General features: G+C 37.6%; 1 protein-coding gene across 5 annotated transcripts in view; it reads left to right on the top strand.

The window, feature by feature from the left end:
• The window catches only part of ZBTB46 (zinc finger and BTB domain containing 46), a 100,958-nt gene that overhangs the window by 61,037 nt on the left and 18,595 nt on the right, over nucleotides 1-21,326 (top strand). For 4 of the 5 annotated variants that reach the window (XM_034786615.1, XM_034786613.1, XM_034786612.1 and 1 more), the window contains 4 exons: nucleotides 2,289-2,564; nucleotides 9,870-10,042; nucleotides 11,210-11,261; nucleotides 11,347-18,008. In XM_034786615.1, coding sequence (XP_034642506.1) covers nucleotides 2,289-2,564; nucleotides 9,870-10,042; nucleotides 11,210-11,261; nucleotides 11,347-11,939 — 1,094 coding nt within the window. In that variant the 3' untranslated portion in view covers nucleotides 11,940-18,008. Of the gene's footprint in view, nucleotides 1-2,288; nucleotides 2,565-9,869; nucleotides 10,043-11,209; nucleotides 11,262-11,346; nucleotides 18,009-21,326 lie in introns of those variants that run through there. The other variant, XM_034786616.1, reaches the window with a different exon arrangement.

The following is a 21,326-nucleotide window of genomic DNA, read 5'->3' as shown; positions in this document are numbered from 1 at the left end:
GGGCTCAGCGGACCGGCGGCCTAAGATCAACATTTTAATTTAATTTTAAATGAAGCTTCTTAAACATTTTGAAAACCTTGTTTATTTTACAATAAAACAATAGTTTAGTTATATAATATATAGACTTATAGCGAGAGACCTTCTAAAAAACATTAAAATGTATTACCGGAACGCGAAATCTTAAATTAAAGTGAATAAATGAAGACTCGGCACACCGCTTCTGAAAGGTTGCTGACCCCTGTCTTAGACAATCATTTAAAACACAGTGGCTTTTAGACACTCCATATTACAGCAGTGACCAATATGTTGTTTTTTTGTCTGCTCCCAGACAGGAGATTGCAACCTTTTCTCTCCGGTTTGGACCTTGCTGCTGTTATGCGTGGCATTGTCACCTCAAAATTACATTACAGTAATGTAGAGTAGTGTGGTCTAGTGGATAGAGCAGTAGATTGCGACTCAAGACCTGGATTCTATTCCTAGCTCTACCATTAGCCTGCTCTGCGACCTTGGGCAAGCCACTTCACCTTTGTGCTCAGTTTCCCCATCTGTAAAATGGGGATAAAGATTGACCTCCTTTGTAAAGCACTTTGAGATGTAGTTATGGAAATTGCTATATAAATTATAATATGCCCTCTATGGGGCCACACATTAAATCCTTTTGAAAACTGAAGCTGGTGTAGAATGCTACAACTCACTTGTTAAGTGGTGTATCTTGTAGGGGAGCACACAGCATCAGCACTCTGATCTGCGTTGGCTTCCTGTTGGTTTGAGTGAATTTTAAAGAGTTGGTTTTGACCTATATAGTAATAAATCATTTGGGACCTGTCTACTGGAAAAACTGCCTCTCTCCCTATATGATACAGCCACATGTGCACTCAGCAGAGATGCAGAACCCCCTTGATGGGGCATTCTCAGTGATGTCCTGCTGGCTTTCCAAAATAGCTGTAATCTGTTGACTTTTAGGACATGCTGCACCGACCATCCATTTGCTCAGGATTTTGGCAATGGCTAAGCTGTGTGTGTCTGATTGGGTTTTAGGTTTGTTTGGGTATGTTTGGCTATTTTGAATTGATGGCTAGTTAACTTTGTTGTGTGTGTGGTCACTGTTGCTCTGTTGGGTGATTATTCCTTTGTGGACTATTTTAAATAATTATCATAATGGCTAAAGGTATGAATGTCATTTTTTATTGGAATAAAAAACATGCAAATGTAATATTTACAACTTTACATACATGTGTATTATTTTCTAATATTCTTTTCATTCTTCTGCACTTATACTAATTGTTGTAATAGTCCATTACATTTTTGACTTCTGAGGCAATTAACCATGTCAGGTGGTCTGTTTTGTCAGAGTTTTTTCACAAGTACTCATGTTAAACTTCATGTATAATAGATGTTGTTGTGAAACTGTAGTTTATGGTATCCTTTTAATATGAATGACCTCAGGGACCACATGGAATTGTAGTAGACCTGTTGTTGCTCAGATTTTCCAAAATCTTCATCTTGGGGAAAAGACCAAGCCTGGAAAATTTCAGCTGGAAAGCCACAATTTAAAGTGGCTGAAAACAGTTTGTGTACTAGCCTGCTGTGATAAAATCTTAACTGTCATGGTCAGTGAAACTCTTGCTGTAGTATAAAATATGAATTGCTCAGTATAATCCAGTGAGTTACATTGATTATCTTATATTGCCTATCCATCTACGTTGTTTGTGATAGCTGTGATGTAACCACCTGCTTCATAGAACAACAGCGAAGACTGCAACCCACGTTGGAAGGATCTGGTGGAGAACCTTAATTGAATTGGTTCTGATGTATCTCTTGAAACAGAAAGTGCGCACACATTACAAATTACAAGATTATGGGTCATATAATATTGCAGTTCACCTTCAGGCTTTCTCAAGGGATGGAAGAGTTACTCACACTAAATTTGTTTCTCACCATGTATTAGAATAAGTCTTTAGTGGTTGGCAACAGAAAACGCTAACAGAGTTTTTTTTGCTTTAATCTTTGAGTAGTCTGGACATTAGAAGCATGTGAGTTGCATGTTTGGGATTGAGTAAAAATGTGTAACTGTTTTAAATTAAAATATGTAATGGACAATAAAAGTTGAGACCCAAACCAGAACTCTTACCATCTACTTATGAAAGCAAAACCAGTAGGTCCTCTTCCTATGTACTGTTGGTGCCTAGCCATTTAGTCCTAAGATTAGAAATGCACGTGTCTAGATATCTCACCTTGAAAGTTTGAATTCTTTATATGTTTCTCTAATGGTGTTTTTATTTACATAGGTGCTGATGTGACAGAACCCAGCAATTCGGATAGCCGAGTGGAGAGATCAGACCTTTACACAAATGTTGATGAAGCACTCCTAGGAGGTGATGCTAGCTACCTATCTCAGCCTCTTACCCCGGAGAAGGATGATGCACTTCAGGCTGCGACAGTTGCTAACCTGCGCGCAGCCCTCATGAGTAAGAACAGCTTGTTATCTCTGAAAGCTGACATGCTGGGAGAGGACAGTTCTCTGCTATTCGAGTACTTACCCAAAGGCACACATTCTTTATCTCGTAAGTTTATACTTTTATATTTTTGCTTAAAGATTAATTTAAAAACTAATTAGGGGAAAAAGGAGGAAATTCAGGTCACTCTAGATTTATTACTCCTTTGCTAGTTTTATCTGTGTTAAACTTCTGTATAAATGCACATCCCATGAGGTTTAGAATTCTGTTGTCTGTAATGTTATGCAGCATAGCTCTAGTACCAATTGTCGGAAATACAAAAGGTATTAGGGAGATATTTATTACATTGATTTGGACATTGTGCTAATTGACAAATCACTAGCATGGTTTTACGTATTTAGAGAGTATGGAATATTTGACTTTTTCAGTTAAAGAATGGATGCTGTGTAGGATTTGAATAAAAAAGTAATCAATCTTAAAGCCAGGTGGGAAGGAGCTGCCACTCCAGTAAATTTTAAAAATAAAATAGAGTTGTAGTCATGTTTGTAGTCCCAACAAGCCGAATCCTTTTTTGCTTCTTCCTTTGGATTTTCTGCATTTGATAATGAACAAATACAGTTTCTGTAGCCATTCTGACTTCCACTATGCTTATGCACAAAGAGTAATACTTCTTGTTTGTTTGGGGGGTTTATTTTAGGACTAAATATTTGATGATTACAAAAACTGGAATTGAGGAAGGAAGGAAAATTCTTGATAGCATCTTGTAACGAGTCACTTGTACATTTGCTAAGTATCCCCAAATAATCAGGGTAAACGTGTTTACAGTGTTGCTGTAGCCGTGTTGATCCCTGGATGCTAGAGAGACAAGGTAGGTGAGATAATACCTTGTATAGGACCAACTTTTGTTGGTGAAAGAGACAAGCTTTTGAGCTTACATGGAGCTCTTTTTCAGGATAAAAGTGATCATTCTGTGCATTCATAACTTAAAACATACTTTCTTCAAGTCTGAAGCATGTGGAAGCATCATAGTTCATAGGATGATTTCCTGGTTGCTTCAGGTTATGTTCTACTGGTTATGTGTACACACCATTAATAAGAACTTGAGTATATATTCTTGCCTGTGTTGTAAGGTAGTTCTATAGTTTCTTCTAGGCAGAAGTCTTTTATAAAGTGTTTTAGATAAAACTTGGTAGGCTGGAGAAAATAGAAATAACAACCATATATGCGGTATTGAGATGGTATTTTCAGTAGTGGGGGAGAACAACACTGGCTGGGGCATCGTACAGAGCAAAAGATGGCCATTAGCAGTATATGCACTTCAGACTTCCAGAAAAAAAAAATTAAGGCAGTGAATGACCCAAATAAACAAAGTGAAAAGAACATTTAGCACATATTTGATTTTTATTTATTATTTTTATTTTTGAAGGCCAAAATGTTTAGGTCACCTTTAAGCTAACAATCACCTGAATTGCATGATGAATTACAGTGCAGTGGCAATGCAATTAAAAATAACATAATGGCAAATCTTAATATATATTAATTTTTTTGTTGAAGTTAGTCTGGTTTTAAAACTAAGGGGGGTTGGTGGTGTAATCTTTTTTTGCAGCTTGGAGTTGTGTTTTGTTTGTTTTTGTTTTTGGGGTGATGTTTTGCATTTTTTTTTAATTGGTAGGGTAGCTTCTTTACTTTGGTAATCTCTCTAAGTAAATAAGTAGAATATTCTGTTGTTCAGACTACTCCTAGAGTGCAAATGGCCCCATTGCAATGAAGCAGCACATGGCCCTTTGTACCACCTAAACTCTTGTTGCAACTGTATGGAGGAACCTGTAAGCAGAGTGTTTGCACAGGGGCGTTTTTGCCCTCCTTGCATTCTATAGAAAGGGTCTCCTCTCTAGGCCTACAGATGGGTGGAGGCTAGAAATAGGGCAGGTCAAGGGAGGGGACCTAGGATCAGTGTTACATGGACAATGTGTCATGTCCACTGCTTCTAGGAGTAATAGCATGATGACGCAGTTTCTGCCTTCACTGGCAAGAGTAACAGCTCTGGGAGGATGCCACACTGCAGCCCCTCATCTTGGCCCTAGATTGGCAGGTATTTGATTTCATCCTTGTGCTTTCACCAGCACATGAAATTCACCCACATAGACCCTAATTACTTGGTCTTCATGCAAGTGAAATGCATTTCTTCTGAAGTTAAGAGAAAAAGATAATTGGTCTATAGTTCTTGCCACAACCATGCCCAAAAGCCTGGGGAGACTCATTTTACAGCTGATTGAATCAGGGAATTGGGGGGAGGGGACCCTCCTCTTTATTTTTTATTAGGCTCCTTGCTGTTTGTTAATGTATCACTAAGAGCTGCTGTCATAATTTCGAGTGTACTTGTTTTATAATGGTCCCTTCAATCTGAGTATCTTTCTAATGTTAATTCTTTAGTGATATTTAACTCTATACACTAAAATTTCTCATTAAACTTTATATCCTGTTGTTTTTGTTAAAAAGCCATAAGTGATAGCTTGTTGTTAAATCCGTGTTTGGGATTAAACTCATAAGTTATAACGTATCACGTGATTAAGGCACTGCTAATACATTCAGAACATGCGATTTAGGTTAGTAGTCGATCTTTGGATTTTTTTCCCTCCCATTATTTCAGTTCTTTACTTTCCTTCTCAAACCCATGAGTTGAGGATTTTGTCATTTAAATCTTTGAAACTTTAAAAAAAAAAGGGGGGGGGGCAGTGAACAAAGTGCTTTTAAAAAAAAAAACAACACATTATTAATTGTAGTTTTGTTTTCTATCTTATCAAATCTGAAAATGACGTGCACTAACACCAAGCATTTCTAAATGGTTTTCAACCTGAAGCTTTAAAAAAAGAAAAGAAAGTGTGTTGGATCTTAACCATCTGTTGATTCAGTTGTCTTCCTGACCCAGAAAATAATATTGTAAGAAGATTACCTAAATAGTGTTGGTAATATTTGCTGTCCTTTCTCTGAGTAAGGTTGAGGTAAGGAGGAATAGGTTGTAAGAGTGTATTTTCTTTGTTTGACATACTCATGAGCTTTCTAAGGGGCGTGTAACTCTGTCACTGTTAGGGATGCAATGAGGGCAGGGAATCAGGGGGCCCAGGATTCCCGCCCTCCTTGGCCATAGATGGGGAGGGGGTCCCAACTCTCAGGGGTGATGCAGGGAGGGGAAAAGTGTTTCAGTCAGTCAGTGTCTCTCCTGTGGGAGGAGAGCGAGAAGAGGTCATGGCAGTGGGGGGAAGGAGGGGGAAGGGGCCGACGCGTACACACAAATGCACCTCTTGGACTCCCTCCTTTAGGAAATTTCTGGTTGCACCCCTGGTTGCTGTAGAAATACAGGGTTTTTTTCAGTTTTTCTCTGGCATAGTTTATACTGTTGTAAGAAGCTAATTGAGAATACATAAAGGTGCTCATCATACCTTTGCTGATTTTTCTAATGGATTTTAAACCTGAGAAATCTTTGTGCTTGGTGAGTAAAGGGAACTGCTGATTACTAAAAGGCTTAGTTTCATGTCAACTTTACTGTGGTATTGTAAACATTAAGCTAACAAAACAAAGTGTAAAATTCTGTGTAAATGAACATTAATTTTAAAGGATGTACAAGCATTGTACCTTTTGTAATGATGACACTGAAAGAGAAGCATGAAATCCCTAATATTCAATTAATGGACAATGGAAATACAGGATGATTCTTGTTTCAGTGGATATTCATATATTGTGTTTAGAACAACTGAGCAGAAGGTAATGCATACTTTTAAACTTAACCAATTCAAATCAGCTTAAAAATAAAAGTAATAAAAAAAATTAAATTTATTTTCATTTCTTGCCATTCAGGTAATGCTATAGGAAATAAATTGATCTGATTACTTTTTCCATATTTTCCATAGTTAAAAAGTCAGTTAAGTTTTCCGTTTTCTGGTGATTGAAATCAACTCTCATTTAAAAAAAAATGTGTCATGTTTTCAGATTAGTCTGTTCTAAAGTTCTCCATATGTCCGTTTGGATCTTCCTGTTTACTCTGTTTGTTTATAGAAGCAATTCCTATGAGGCGTGTTATACAACAGATTGCATGGTAAAAAGGGCCATTTTCTCTTGGGCTAGCCAGTTAATATTTTATTTTTAGATATGCATTGAAGCCAATAATTTATACTTTCACTAAAAGTTAAAGGAATATGTTTATACTGTGGTCAGTTTTCCCAAGTGGTATTCATGTAGGCAGGGACGTTTTCTGACAAGATTTAGAGGAGAGTTGATGTCATTTTAAGCATGTCATAATGATCTTGGCATTTCAATTTAAGTTTTCTACAGGAGTTGACTGTTAAATCTGTTAGTGCTCTTGGCAGTGGAGGATACTATTTTCATGTCGCTATCACTGAGATCTTCTATGTATATTTTTCCATGAACAGTGCTGACTACAGGACAATTGATAGTTTTAATTTCTGATTAAGAAAATCGTCTTGCTTCCATGAAAGAATTTAAAGAAAAAAATAATCTTAACATTTCTTACTATATTAACCAGAATGGATTAAAACCTAAACTCAGACACTGTTTACTTACATGCATAGTACAAAACATCAATGATATACCTTCATTTGATACTTGCAATTGGTGGAAACAAACAAGTAGATATTAATTGTTGTTCTGTATCTATTTTATGCTGCATATCTTTCCTTTCCATTTTCAGGAGTGGCATATTATTTCCCCTTATGCTCCAAAAAATTGCCCATTCTATTAGCCTTCACTGTTGCTTTAATAAGTGGGCAGCTGTTTACTTCACGTTTATTACCAAGTATAGCTTCCCAAGGGAACTAGCAAGGGAATTACGAAAGCTAAACCACTGTTTCTTACTTTGCTAAAGTTCAGACTACTTTTAGCCTGAATTGGACTCCGTATGTAAGTTCTCTAGAGTCACAATGAAAGCTGCAATGTAAACAGGGCAATATGCATCAGTATTGTAGATTTAATCAGAACACCAGTTAATCTCATATTTGTGTAGGTGGACTGTGATTGTGTTTTACACAATTACCTAAAGTGTTGTAATACTATAAACCTGACTTTTTTCCCCCCATGATTCATTTGAACGTTGAAAATATTTTTTACTCTGTATCTCAAATAAGATGTATTAGAATTGGAAAAGGTACAGAGAAGGGCAACAAAAATGATTAATAGTATGGAACAGCTTCCACATGACGAGAGATTAAAAAGACTGGGACTTTTCAGCTTGGAAAAGAGATGACTAAGGGATATGAGAGAGGTCTATAAAATCATGAATGGTGCGGATAAAGTGAATAAGGAAGTGTTGTTTACTCCTTCACGTACCACAAGAATTGGGTCACCCAGTGCAATTAGTAGGCAACAGGTTTAAAACAAACATAAGGAAATTCTTCACACAATGCACAGTCACCTGTGGAACTCATTGCCAGGGGCTATTGTGAAGGCCAGACCTATAACAGGATTCAAAAAATAATTAGATAAGTTCATGGAGGGTAGGTCCATCGATGGCTATTAGCCAAGAAGGTGAGGGATGCTCTAGATGTTCCTAGCCTCTGGGTGCCAGAGCAGGGACTGGACAACAGGGATGGATCACTCGATGATTGTCTGTTCTGTGTATTCTCTGTGAACTGTCTGGCATTGGCCGCTGTCAGAAGACAGGATACTGGGCTGGATGGACCATTGGTCTGATCCAGTAGGCCGTTCTTACATTCGTATGTACTCTCCATGTGTTCTTGAACCTGCCACAGACCATTGCCCATTCACAAGGAAATCACATAAGTTCTAATGGTAAATTAAGACAAGAAATCCACCTGTTTATATCTGGAGATAGTAACTTAGTAATTTAATTTTGCCTCATTACTGCCTACATTTAATTTTTCTTGGCATTCTCCACTGCCCTGCAATGTTTATTGTTAAATAGAAGGAAAGCTTGAAAATATTCTCTTTTCATTGCTCCTGAATGTAACTAACTAAACTATGAGCGTAACTTTAATACAGAAGACCAAAACAGAGGAGGCCAAACCAGAAGATAGTAAGAAGTGCAAGAGTAGCAGTGGTGTTTCACACGAACTAAAACTTAAATAAACTGAGGAAGTAATGGGGAATCCTTATTACAAGGCATATTAAAGTCACTTTAATCTTTTTTGGTATTTAATAAAATGTTGGGCGGTTTTATTTTGTAGTGGGTGGTTTAAGTAAGAGACTCTTACCCAGTTTCGGTGGAATGCTCCATTGTAATTTTGATTAAGTTGTATCTTTTTTGTGAAATAATTGTTCATGCCATGCAATTTAACATTTGCACGTATTTAATAATTTGATTAAAATTATGCTAAATTTTTATACACCTTGTTTGCTATCTTGCAAGCAAATTATTGTACTCTCTTGTAATAAGAATGAAAAGCCTTTGAAAGGACTTAAAGTATTTTAAATTGTGCTTTTTTTACAGCTTAGTTTACAATACCATATTGAACAATGCATATACAGTATTTGTTCCTAATGATTTTGCCCACTTTCTTTTCACAAGCAATCGTTTGTTTGTGAGATTGAAATGAGGCAACAATTAAGATGGCTGTTAAGGTTTAATTAACAATTTTAAACTTGTATAGCAATTTGTCTTAGTCAAAACATCATTATATATTTTCACCATTGATTGTCAACATACTTTCTGAGTACTGTATACCATTTAGCTGCTGTCACAACATGAACAAAGGGATACACTTTTATTTTGTCTGGCACAGCAAAAATAAATTGGCCTTTTAGTGGCCAGTCATTTTCTTTTCCCTTAAACTGTAGTAGAGGTTTAGAATGTAATTCTTTTTAGGGTTTAGTTATGCAACCTCATACAAGTCTCTTAAGCTCTCTGCTTTCCCAATCATAAAATGTAGGTAGTACTTTCTCACCTTTTGTAAAGCACTTTGAGATCTGGGATTAAGGATACTATATAAAACAAATTTTATTTATTTATTATGGTTAAATGGGCTTAAAACTTTGACAGAATTTTTAAAGACAATTATATGGATAGTGGATAAATAATTTTTGTATATTTCATGGAAAATTTAGAGCTATATGTTTGAAATAGTACTTGTTAAAGCAGTGTAATTGTTCAGAATATTTGTGCTACCTTTTTGCTTCTTTCTCCCATATGACTCTCTTTAGTGAACATTTTGCTGCTGTGAGCTATAACCCCCACCCCATACATCACATGCAGACAACTGGCATTTTGGGTGGGGAGGCTGGTTATAAAAACACAAAAGGCCTGGCATCACTACACTGCTGCGTTCCCTCCCACTGACAGAAGATAAACTGCAAGTGCTCATTCACTGCCTTTTCAGGGCCTTTTTTAAAACCACCAGCTGGTGCTAGTTCACGTGGGTGAGACTCGTTTCCTGTGTTCCCCAGGGCCTGGTGCCAACTTGAATCGTTCAAGGGGCGAATTTGATGGCAAAGTGGAAGCACCATCTCCCCTGCTGCCTTCATCACACCTTGCCACTCAGAGCCCCCCTGTGATCTCCTGTTCTGGTGAAATGTCACCAGAAACCATGATAAAAGGAAAGCTGTCTTCCTCGGCTCAGGTAAGATCAAGAGATAGCGGCAAAAATTTGTAAATGTTAGGGGGGTTTAACACACATTCTCCTTAGTAGAAAAACATGCAGTGACCATCGTATTTTATACTTCTGCCATGTCACACTAGAGTTACATTTTCAAAATATAGTTAATTTAAAACTTCAGAAAAAAAATCCAGATTTGCTCCTGGGCTGGATTAAGAGCTAATATTTCCCTAATTTTGCAGCTCCCTTTCCCTTTTCTTTCTTTCTTTCCGCAGTGGAACGTACATCCAAAAGTAATTAGTGTTTTTTACAAAAATGGCATGTGTGCTTTTTATTATAAAAACCATTAAGAGTTATAATACAGTATAAGGATGCTTGAACACGCAAGTGTCCAGTGTGCTTTTTTACTCAGTACTTAAACATGGATAGAAGCAGGGATTGCTTTCCGTAATGGAAAAGTTTCTGAACTAAAATATGTAGCTGTCAGTAATGAGTTCTTTGCCTCCTTATTAAACAAATGGAGTAAAATACAGCTCTTCCTTTGCAGTCACCTTAGAAAAAATCACATGGTAAGAAAGGTTAATTAACCACCCCACCCTGTCCCCAATCTCTGAGAAACCTACCCAGACTACAACATCCGCACTCTTCCATAGACAGGGTCACCATCTGCCATGCAATGGCATAGTGCAAACTGCTTATGCCAAATTCAGATCAGTAATATCATGTAGTCTTAACATAAAAGAAACTGAGGAGAGCATGATTTTGCTTGATATGGCTATTTCTGTATGGAAAGAAAAATAGTAGTAAAGGGTTAAGGGCAAACTAGGTACCTGGATCCATATGCCAGCTCTTAAATAAAAGTAGCCTGACTTTCAGAATTGCTCTGCACTGTGGTTCCCATTAAGTTGAAGGGAGCTGTGTGTGCTAGGCAACTCTGAAAATGGAACCACATTTACTTACGAACCCAAATATGAATTTAAATTCCTATCTAGGTTCCCTTCTTTGTGCTCCAAACTTGAAAACTTGACCTCCATCTCTAAATTTTGTTAATAATGAAAAGTCTGTAGAAGAGAAATTAATTATTGCTGAATAGAATGCTGGATCTCTGTTAAAGAAGTGGAGGGTTGGTGGGTGGGTGAGAAATATTTTTCTGTGTGTTTATTTTAACTTCATTGCACTTTTCATTTGCAGGCCCCCTGTGATGGATTTTTAGCACTGTGGCAGTTTGACAACTCTGACACAGGTAAATGGAGAGAACAATACCTTTAATAAAAAATTATTTTGTACTTAAAGTCATTAACGTGTGTGTGCATGTGTTTCTGTTTTAGATATAAACATTTCAAGATCTGAAGATGACTTAAGGAATGAAGGCCTGTTCTCGGATTCAACCTTAACCAAGAGTCTGACTTGTGGTTTCTGCAGGAGGGTTTTTGAGTGCACTGAAAAGTTGAAGGAGCACATACACGAGCATGCTTTTTCCATGATTCTTCCTTTTGACTTAATTGACTGTGCCAGACCTGTGCTCATTGACCTCACTGATCATGTGTCCCAGGATCAGCTTGCCCGTTTCCAATGTTCTAAGTGCCCTGCAAGCTTCACACTAAAATCAAATATGGATAGGCATGAAAAGACAATCCACTTTAACCACAAGAAGATGCAGTGTCCTGACTGCTTAAAACTCTTCCGAGACAAAACAGATCTGAACCGGCATCTCATGTCCGTGCACTCAGATGAACGTACCTTTGTGTGTCTCTTTTGCAGCAAAGGTTTTGGTACACAAAAGAATCTCACTACTCATATGAAAGTGTGTTACCTGGGCTCTGCCCAGCCAATGGGTGAAGAAGTTCTGGATCGTGTGGATCAAAATCAGGAACCTGAGGAGGTCTATCAAAGCTGTATTAAGGAAATGAGAAAATCATGAAATTGGAGGGAGATGGGATCACATGTTTTAGGAATTTATTTTTTATTAAATCCATAAATTAAGAGGAGTATATTGCTGCATTGTTACTAGCCGAAAATGGGTTTACCATTGGATAAGCTATAACACTATAATAATTCCCAGATATTGGACAGATTGGTCAGGCATTATTTCAGTTCCAGATTTTGTAAACTAAAAACTCTAATTAGAATCAAGATGCAATTTTGTGTAAGAATATTTTTGATAGATAATATAATGGTATTTTGGATTACTCCTGATTAGAGGTTGCATTCCCTTTAAATTTTTATATGTCATGATTAAGAGCTTTGGCTTGTGTATTTTTTAAATATAAGCTCAAGCCTTTAGAGAAGATTTAATTTGTTATACAGAGATAATGGTTTTAAAGATAATTAATTTATTTTTAAAAGCAGTTTTAAAAGATTCCTTTGTAAACATAGCAATTCATGGCAGTATGTTATTTGCTGTCCCTATGTACTGTGGGGGTCTTTATGAATGGAAATGATCAGTGATTGTAAACATTTCCTTGGTTTAAAATTCTGCTTTATGGGTTCTGTTAAAAATAGTCTCAAATGGATTATTGAGAAGTATACAGGATAATTGCATTTGGGAGTGGAAGAGGGCGTGTCTCTGTGTCAACTTTGTCATCTAAGGAGATTTCCTCCTCTGATATTAGGCATTACACAGTTAAACTATAAGCTTGTTCTGTACTGCAGCTAAAGTGAATCTGTTCTGAAAAGTACAAATTCCAGCAGATCTCAGGCATGGGAAGAGGAAGATAGCCCTACCAGAAAAGGTGAAGCTGGCCTGCTGTTTAATACAATTAGACTATGGCATTTTGAGATTTTTTTTTTTAAACTTCCTTTGGCTTCCTGCCAATGTATCATGTATGTGCACTCAGCCACTTCCTCTTCCCTAAAACACTCTGGTTGTTGCCTGTATTAGGTGAGAAACTCTGTTGAACCACTGTGCAAGTATTTCTGCTTTGCTGACTGTCTTCATTTATACTAGTTTTTAAAACCACATAAAACTTCTGGAATGCTATTGGACAAAGATTAGATTTATATTGCATCAAACAGATTATAAAAGAAACAGAACAACAACAACAAAAGACCTAAACTTTGCAATTGCACAACTGTGGGATTGAGCTGCTAGTTCCATCTCTGGCCCAAACTGCCAGTTAATGAAAGTACTTTGCTATCACCAAATGCCACAAGCTATTTATAAAGAAGTCCAGTTTTCTGTATCATATTTAGAAACTCTATGCTACTTGGGCATGGTTCTATACTAGGATTTTTTTAAAATTGCTGCAGGGTTAAGAACATTAGATTATTTAGTATGCTGCTGAATGTTACCTGGAGTTATTTTCTATATCTATGAGTAAGAATGTGGCATTCAAAAACTAAGTTTCTTCAAGTGTTTTAACTCCGTCAATTGGTCTGTACATTGTGGTTGAGCCAGCCCAATTGAATGTACATAAAAATAGATCCTCTTGCTTCAAAAAGCCTAATACTATATAGTGGAGACAGTGGAGCTTGACAATTAGCCACTGTTACTGGAAGGTTGAAGTCTAACTATAGTTCCCATTTAATTACTTTGGTTCAATTATTTGAAAGCTGTGAACTGTTTAACTCACAGCTTGCTATTTATTTTCATACAAATACATATTAGTTTAATTACTCTAACAATTGCTGTAGTTTAAGCAGGGCCGCCCAGGGCAGGGAGGCAAGTGGGGCAATTTGCCCCGAGCCACGCAGGGGCCCCAAAAGAGTTTTTCGGGGCCCCTGGAGCGGTGTCCTTCACTCGCTCCAGAGGCCCCGGAAATCTCTCGCTGGGCCTGGGCCCCCGGAGCGTCTTCCGCTCCGGGTCTTCGGCAGCAATTCGGCGGCGGGGGGTCCTTCTGCTCCAGGACCTGCCACCGAAGTGCCCTGAAGACCCGCGGCGGGGGGTCCTTCCGCCCCAGGACCCGCCGCCAAAGTGCCGGGTCTTCAGCAGCAATTCGACGACAGGGGCCCCCCACCACCGAAGACCCCAGGCCCCCTGAATCATCTGTGCGGCCTGAGTTTAAGGCACAGTAAGTGTGCTTTTCAAATACTCTGCACAATGCACAAGTTGTCAGCAACTTGGTCTGGTGCTTAAGGGTTATGTAATGTGTTGGGGTTAATTTGTATATTGGTTCTTTTGATGTGTGTGACAACATAACTAGGAAACAATAACAAAACTTTTAGAAGTAGTAGTCCTATGATTTCTCCAAAGTAGTTCTCTTGTAGCATGGCCATACCTCAGGAAAACAAGGCAGGGAAATGCTTAGTTTTGCACAAACAATATTGTATACTTGTAGGATGATTAAACATTAAGGGCCAGATTCTTTAGCCTGCTAAATCCACTTTTGCAAGCTGCACAAAGTGGGCATAAAACAGCTGAAGATGGCCAGTGGAGAATTTCTCATGCAGAGGAACTGTCTACCAGTGGAAAGCGGGAAGAGGTGGCTCTACCACCCCCAGCCTGGAGGAGAAGTGGCGCCTTCTGGAGCACTGATCTACTACACTCTCTGTCTTCCTCTGGTGTAAATTATATCTGCTTCACTGCAGCTCTAATTTGCACCAGAGCTGGGTGGCTTAGGGCCAGGAAGCCACAAACACCACTCAACCTCACCCCCACCGTGTCTGAGCAGATCACAGACCGTTTGAGAGTCTGTTCCTCTGTAACAATTATGGCACATATCGTGTTAATTGATATAGCAAGAAAGTCATATTAAGCACTCCTTTGTCCATATAATGCTTTCCCCTTATTGATTATTGATATATGTATAAATAAGCCTTAGAATCAACCTGCTCCTCCTGTTATGCACATGACTAATCTGCCTATTTGATGTTTGGCAATTGCTAAGTAAATTTACTGTGCTCTTTGGCAGATGGGAGAGGAGGTGGGAAGGAACTGAGCAGTGAGAGGGAACTGTGAAAAATCTCTCTGCCCCCATGAAAAATATCTGTGGCATTATGGAAACAGAAAATGAGGGCTTATCTAGACCATATCGGAAAGGGAGCATGAGTAACCACAGCATACCTAAAAGGACTGTTGCCTCATGACAGAGTCATAGTCATAAAGTTTTTAAGGCAACAGGGCTACAAAGGGTCTGACCTCTTTATCGCAGGGCACCAACACCCTCACACTAATCCCAACTAACCCAAAGTATTACAACCCATAGGAAGTTAGACTGTTATGTGCCACAGGCAGATATAATGGCCATATTAAATACTTATTTGGGGTGGGGGTTTCCCCCTGTACTAGGGAATTAATACCTGTGTAACATCAGTCACAAATCTGGCTCCTATCTGATTTCTTCAGTGATGCTTCGGTTCAGTCATTGGAACTCAAATTGCCACAATGGTAATAAATGTAGTGAAACACATATGGAACTTTTAAAGTCACTGAATACATCTTATAAATAGAAGGAGTAGGTGGATCATGAAAGAAGACCCTTGATCATTTCTTCCTCTTTTCTCTCATTCTAACCAACGCTCTGCTGGTTCTCTGATTTTTGTAGCATTTTCTGCAGAGTTTGTTGTTTTGAGGTTTTTAAGTTTGTCCTTTATTTTGTGTTATTCTTTGTGAAAGTGTCTAGATAACATTCTTTCAACTAGATTAGCCCTGTCATTTCCCTAATGTTTAAGGGACTTGATTGAATTAATTTAACATCCAAATGAGATCACATAGGTGTGGAAGAAATTATTTTCTACTAGACAGGTTAATTAGGCATTTTATTGTAATATGTACAGTTAATACCGATGGTATTGATTCCTGACACCTGTGCAAATATTTATCAAACTTCTTGAGTGACTTGCAAGTTCTTGTCTTCACGGATAGGAGCAAATTAATTAAAAACACCCCAAACATTAGAATTTCAGGAAACAATATAACAGATGTTATATAGTTGTAATAGAAAACTTCCTTAAACTTGTATTTTTAAGTTCAGAATTAGGAAGTAGGAGAAGATGTGATAGGGATTATTGGTTTTACTATGTAAATAACAAAAATTGCAGTTTGAGCTTAAAAATATAAAATGCAGTCTAATGTGTAAAAGGAAAGGCAAAAAACTTGCCTCAGGTTATTTTGTGAAATACTTCTTGGCATCCAAAAGATTCAGTATTCCAATAATTGTCATGCAGTAACACAGCAGATGCATAAGTTACAGATTTATAGAATAAAATGTAGTTTTATATAGCACCTTTATGCAATAGTTATGTGGTGTTTTACAGAACAGCTACTGGTATTGATGTAACTATATAGGAAATGTAGCAGCTATTTCTGAGGCCTGGTCTACACTTTTGGGGGGCGGGGGGGGAGGAAATCAATCTAAGTTACACAACTTCAGCTATGTGAATAACGTAGCTGAAGTCGACATACTTAAATCTACTCACCGCGATGTCTTCTCTGTGGGAAGTCGACAGCTGACGCTCTCCCATCAACTCCACCTGCGCCTCTTGACCTGGTGGAGTAGTCGTCGGGAGAGCGCTCGGAGATCGATTTATCGCGTCTAGACTAGACGCGATAAATCGACCCCCGCTGGATCGATCGCTGCCCATCTATCCAGCGGGTAATGTAGACAAGCCCTGAGAGGGAGAATTTTGGTCAGGAAACAAGTTTTCCCTTTAATTTAAAAAAATATTTAATTTCCATAGAATCAGGAGAAATGGCTTTTGGTTTAACATCTTGTCTTAAGGATGGCAATTCTAATAACACACCAAATGGAATAATATATTGCAGTCTTATAGTAGTGGACAACTGAAGCAGGGGAATGCCAAACAATATATGGCACAGAACTGATCTAGTTACTGCATAGGATTCCAGAAATTCTGTCTCCGTAATTTGGGATTTTGAATTATGAACATATCTTTTGGGGGGTCCTGATGGTAGCAGTCAGCAATAAAGAGAAATAATTATGAATAATTGTTGCAAATGAGATAAGCAAGATATTAAGAAAGCATAAATTTAGCTGTGGGGCTTTTTGTTGCGCGGGGGGAGGGGAGGAGGGAGGGAGAGAGTTGTCTACAAATCTTCCAAACTGCAGACAAACCTTACAATAAAATTTCTTCTGTAGACAATGTGATGCTAAATGAAATGGGGCCCTTTATCACTGACTTGGAGTGCATATTCAAAACTAGAGTGGAAATAACATCATTGATATGAATATGTTACATGATAGGTCTAATGCATATTAACTTTGCATAACAGGTTTTTTTCCTATATCATCTAGGCATTTGTCAGTGTTTAGCAGTGACAGTCGACAGACCAGATTTATACTTTTGAAAAAGTTTTAATCTTTCTCCATTGGGAATTTGTTTGGAGTTTATTTAGATTTTCAAACAGGTTTTTTTACAAATTTATGCAGGAAATGCATGTACAAACCAGGGTAGTGTTAAATCTGTACATCACTTTTTCAGGTGGGGAAGCGGGAGGGGAGCTAACATGTATTAGCAAGGAGAGAATTCTAAAAATGTAAAACAATGAAAATTTACCTCAGTGAAACTAGATAGATGACTTGAGACAGTAATGCCAAAGTTTTTGTAGTGTTGCTGGATAATTTTTTTTAAAACACTCATTTTATATAAATGTATTTATAAAATTATTTATTTTTGCAGTTTTTGTTTAAAAATGCAGCTCTGTTCGTTATGCATATTTCATTTCTTGGTGCTATTCCTCATTTAGAGATTTGCCATGTATCGCTGTTGGTAATGATCTTGGTAATCTGGTCAATGATCGTTTCCTTGTTTACAGATGCTGCTATTTCTACGTGTTGTAAATATTTAATATTAGCCTTTTTATTTAGAGCAAATAGTTTGTACATTTAAACTTTGTCATTTAGACAAAAAAATTCATTGTCTGTCCATACCAAGGTTACTATATTGTTGACTAAATATACATGCTTATAGGTATGTGTTTAACAGATAGTGCTGTGAAACTCTAAAATGAAACTGTATTAGAGTTTTTCTAATGATGCTTTTATTTTTCAAGTTTTTAGTTTATAGATGCAGAATTAAAAATATATGGATATTTGACAAAATATTTAGTTTTTAATAAAATTATAACTGCACAAATTATTGTCCTGTGTCTGTTCAATCTTAAGTAAACAGAGTTTCTTAGCTGGAAAAATGTGTCGTCTGCACTGAGATTCCTTTTAATACCAAAAGCAGTAAATTTGAGGGACATTTATCATAAAATGTTTTGGATCTGTTATTTGAAACAGAGTTTGTATCTGAATTTAACATAAGACTTTCATATCTTTCTCTTGGTAAGCAGAAATAGTTAAAATGGTTTAATCTATTTTAACCATTCTCTTAAAGCTTTTGTACCTGATTTTTTTCATACTGTTGGGTATCCAAATACACGCATTATTTGCATGAATTTGCTATGATAGTGCACCCAAAGTGGGGTAAATGGACATTTTGTACATGGGTTTGCCTGGTTAACTCCTGCAAATGTATACCTTGGCTTTGAAATTGGGGACTTCTATGTCTGCAGTAACACATGCAATGTTGCAGTGTAATTTATTTAGCTTCACAAGCTTAAACCATATGTTGTCTGGACAATAAGTTGAGGGAAGCCCTCCAAGGGGCATCTTAGTATTGTAGGAAGTAAGTGGCATTCTTACCTCTGAGTTTCACATTGATTTTTTTAAATAATTCTTGGAACACTGGGGAAGTTCTGGAACTCTAGAAGAAAACATATGTGATGCCAGTATTTTCAAGGATAAGCAGGATGACATGGGTAGCTATAGGCTTGATGTCTATCCCAAGAAACTAAGGGAATAGCTGTTATGGGACTTTTTTAATAAAGAGTTAAAAAAGAGTAATATAATTAATGCCAGTCAACTTTGGTTAACACAAAACAAATCGAGTCAAACTTGATATCTTTATTTTAAACGAGATTACAAGTTTGGTTGATAAAGATTATAATAGTGTTGGTGGAATATACTTAGATTTTGGTAAAATATTTGACTTGGGAATTAATTCAGGGAAGTCCTATGGTTTGAATTATACAAGATGACAGTAATCCCTTCTTTTCTTGCCTTCGTAATCTACAAATCAGAATTGAAACCGTATCACAGAATGGTGTTGGGGGCACTTAATTTCTGTGAGTACTCCCATGGCACTAAGTATAGGTGGCATCCTGGCTAATTGTAACTCTGTTAACTACATTCTGCCTACGTGAAGTTCTGCCGTTGAAACACCAGCAATTTTTTTCTTCGATTGCTATTCCAAACAGCCCCGTACTGTTGTTGTGACTTACTCCAGCCTTTCAATTTCTGTTCTATGTTACCTCTTCTGAATAGTTCCAGTACCTATTTCTGTTGCTGGTAAGAAGTTTCTTGGTGGACAGTGTGAAACTGATTTACAGTTTCGTTGTTGTCAGGATTCTGAATAGCAACAGTGAAACTAACCATAGTCTTGTCAGCTTGACTCCACTTAAATGCCAGCAGCAGCAAAGGCACTTAGAACTGTCTGTCTTTGCAGACTCAGGTCTGGTCTACACTGGGGGCGGGAGAGGGATCGATCTAAGTTGAGCGACTTCAGCTACTTGAATAATGTAGCTGAAGTCGACGTACTTAGATCTACTCACCACGATGTCTTCACTGCGGTGAGTAGACTGCTGACTCTTCCCCGTTGACTCCACCTGCTCCTCTTGCTCCGGTGGAGTACCGGAGTCAACAGGAGAGCGCTCAGTGGTCGATTTATCGTGTCTATACTAGACACGATAAATCGACCCCCGCTGGATCAATTACAGCCCGTCGATCCAGCAGATAATGTAGACAAGTCCACAGGAAGGCAGTACTGTATCCGTTCTCATTTAGAAGGTTCTCTTTGCAGCTTCAAGGATTACACTTGATTTTTCTTAAGAACATCTTAAATTCTGCAGAAATGGATAGCTTCAGCACTCCTTCACACACCCACTGGGGAAAATTTCCTACACTCCATCGGTAAGAGGATCAAGACCTGCATTTATTTATAGTGTATTTCACCAGTAGATTACTATAATGACATTTTTTTAGGTGATGGTGAAAGCTAATCCAAAATGTAACAAATTTGCTGTTAATTTGAGGCATTTTCATTGAAAGGACCCAATTTGTTTTGAATTAGTATTCCATACTAGGTCAGCATTTTTTTAAACTGATTTGGTTAACTGTACATGAGAAGGAACACCACCTGTTCACAAAGGTGGACCTGCAGGAGCCTTGTTTACTGCATCTGTGACTAGTTTAATTCCTGTAAATAACCACCTCTGAAGGAATCCAACAGAGCTGGATAGCTGGGAATGACATAAGGATTGTATTAAGTTATGTATGTTCGGTTTAAATTGTTAAACAATACTGAAAATAGCCTTGTAGCTGTGGGAGGCTTAGATGACCTTGGCTGATCTTACCTGATCTGCTGATAGCTTGCTTACCTTGTCTAGATTCTGTAGTATTTGGGTTATGGTGATCCTGTGGTGTGCAAATGTTTTGTTTGTATAACCTATTGTTAGTAGTCAAGCAGCTGAGAGATCTTATCCCCTATTCAAATTGGTAACAGATTATCATAAATATCTTTGTCCTTCACAATATTCAAACGTGCTAAAGATTGCTTATAAAAGAAATAGACTGGGAAGTGTGTTAGATACGATACAAAGGCAAAATATTTTTCATCCCAGGCAAGTTGGAAAAATAAAATAGACTAGAATACCTTTCCATTCTCTAGTTTATTTCAACAGTGCTTTACAAGTAAGAAGTTAAATACTGGTAGCACAGTGACTATGCAAGCAAGCTGTTGCTATTGTTTTATCAACAATAGCTGGCGCAGAGCAATGGATATTAGAACGTGCTTTATTGAGAGAGAATGGTGCCGGGAACTCAGGTGTTATATCTTTCATTTATTTTGCACTTTTCATCCCATAGGTTCCCAAAGCAGTTTGCATGCATGTTTGTAATCCCTTTAAACTAACCTTAGGAAATTCTACTTGACTGGAGTGGGTAATCTTTTCTGACAAGTGAATAAAATAGTCTTTGTTTTTTTCATTATTATCATTATAGTCACCATGGTACAGGTGGATGAATAGGTTTTGTGCTTGGACTAGTAAATTTTCATGACAGTTTTCCAGGGCTGCTTTAAATAACTTCATGGTGGAACACACAAGCTATAGAACACAACAGAGCAACAGTTTGGGACAAGATATGAGGACTGTTAAGTTCAAAGTGCTGATTTGAGAAGATTTAGAGGTAGATTTAAAAATAACTGCCCCATTTGCTGGAGCAGGAAACTATACTTTGGATCTTCTCTCTAGGTGGTCAGGACTAGAGCCAGCCAGAGGATGACAATTCTGTTTCATGACAATATT

This window comes from Trachemys scripta, chromosome 12, assembly GCF_013100865.1.
Source record: "Trachemys scripta elegans isolate TJP31775 chromosome 12, CAS_Tse_1.0, whole genome shotgun sequence".
In the NCBI taxonomy this organism is placed as follows: domain Eukaryota; kingdom Metazoa; phylum Chordata; order Testudines; family Emydidae; genus Trachemys; species Trachemys scripta.
The sequence above is the reverse complement of the archived record's forward strand: the minus strand, read 5'-3'. Positions and strand labels throughout refer to the sequence as shown.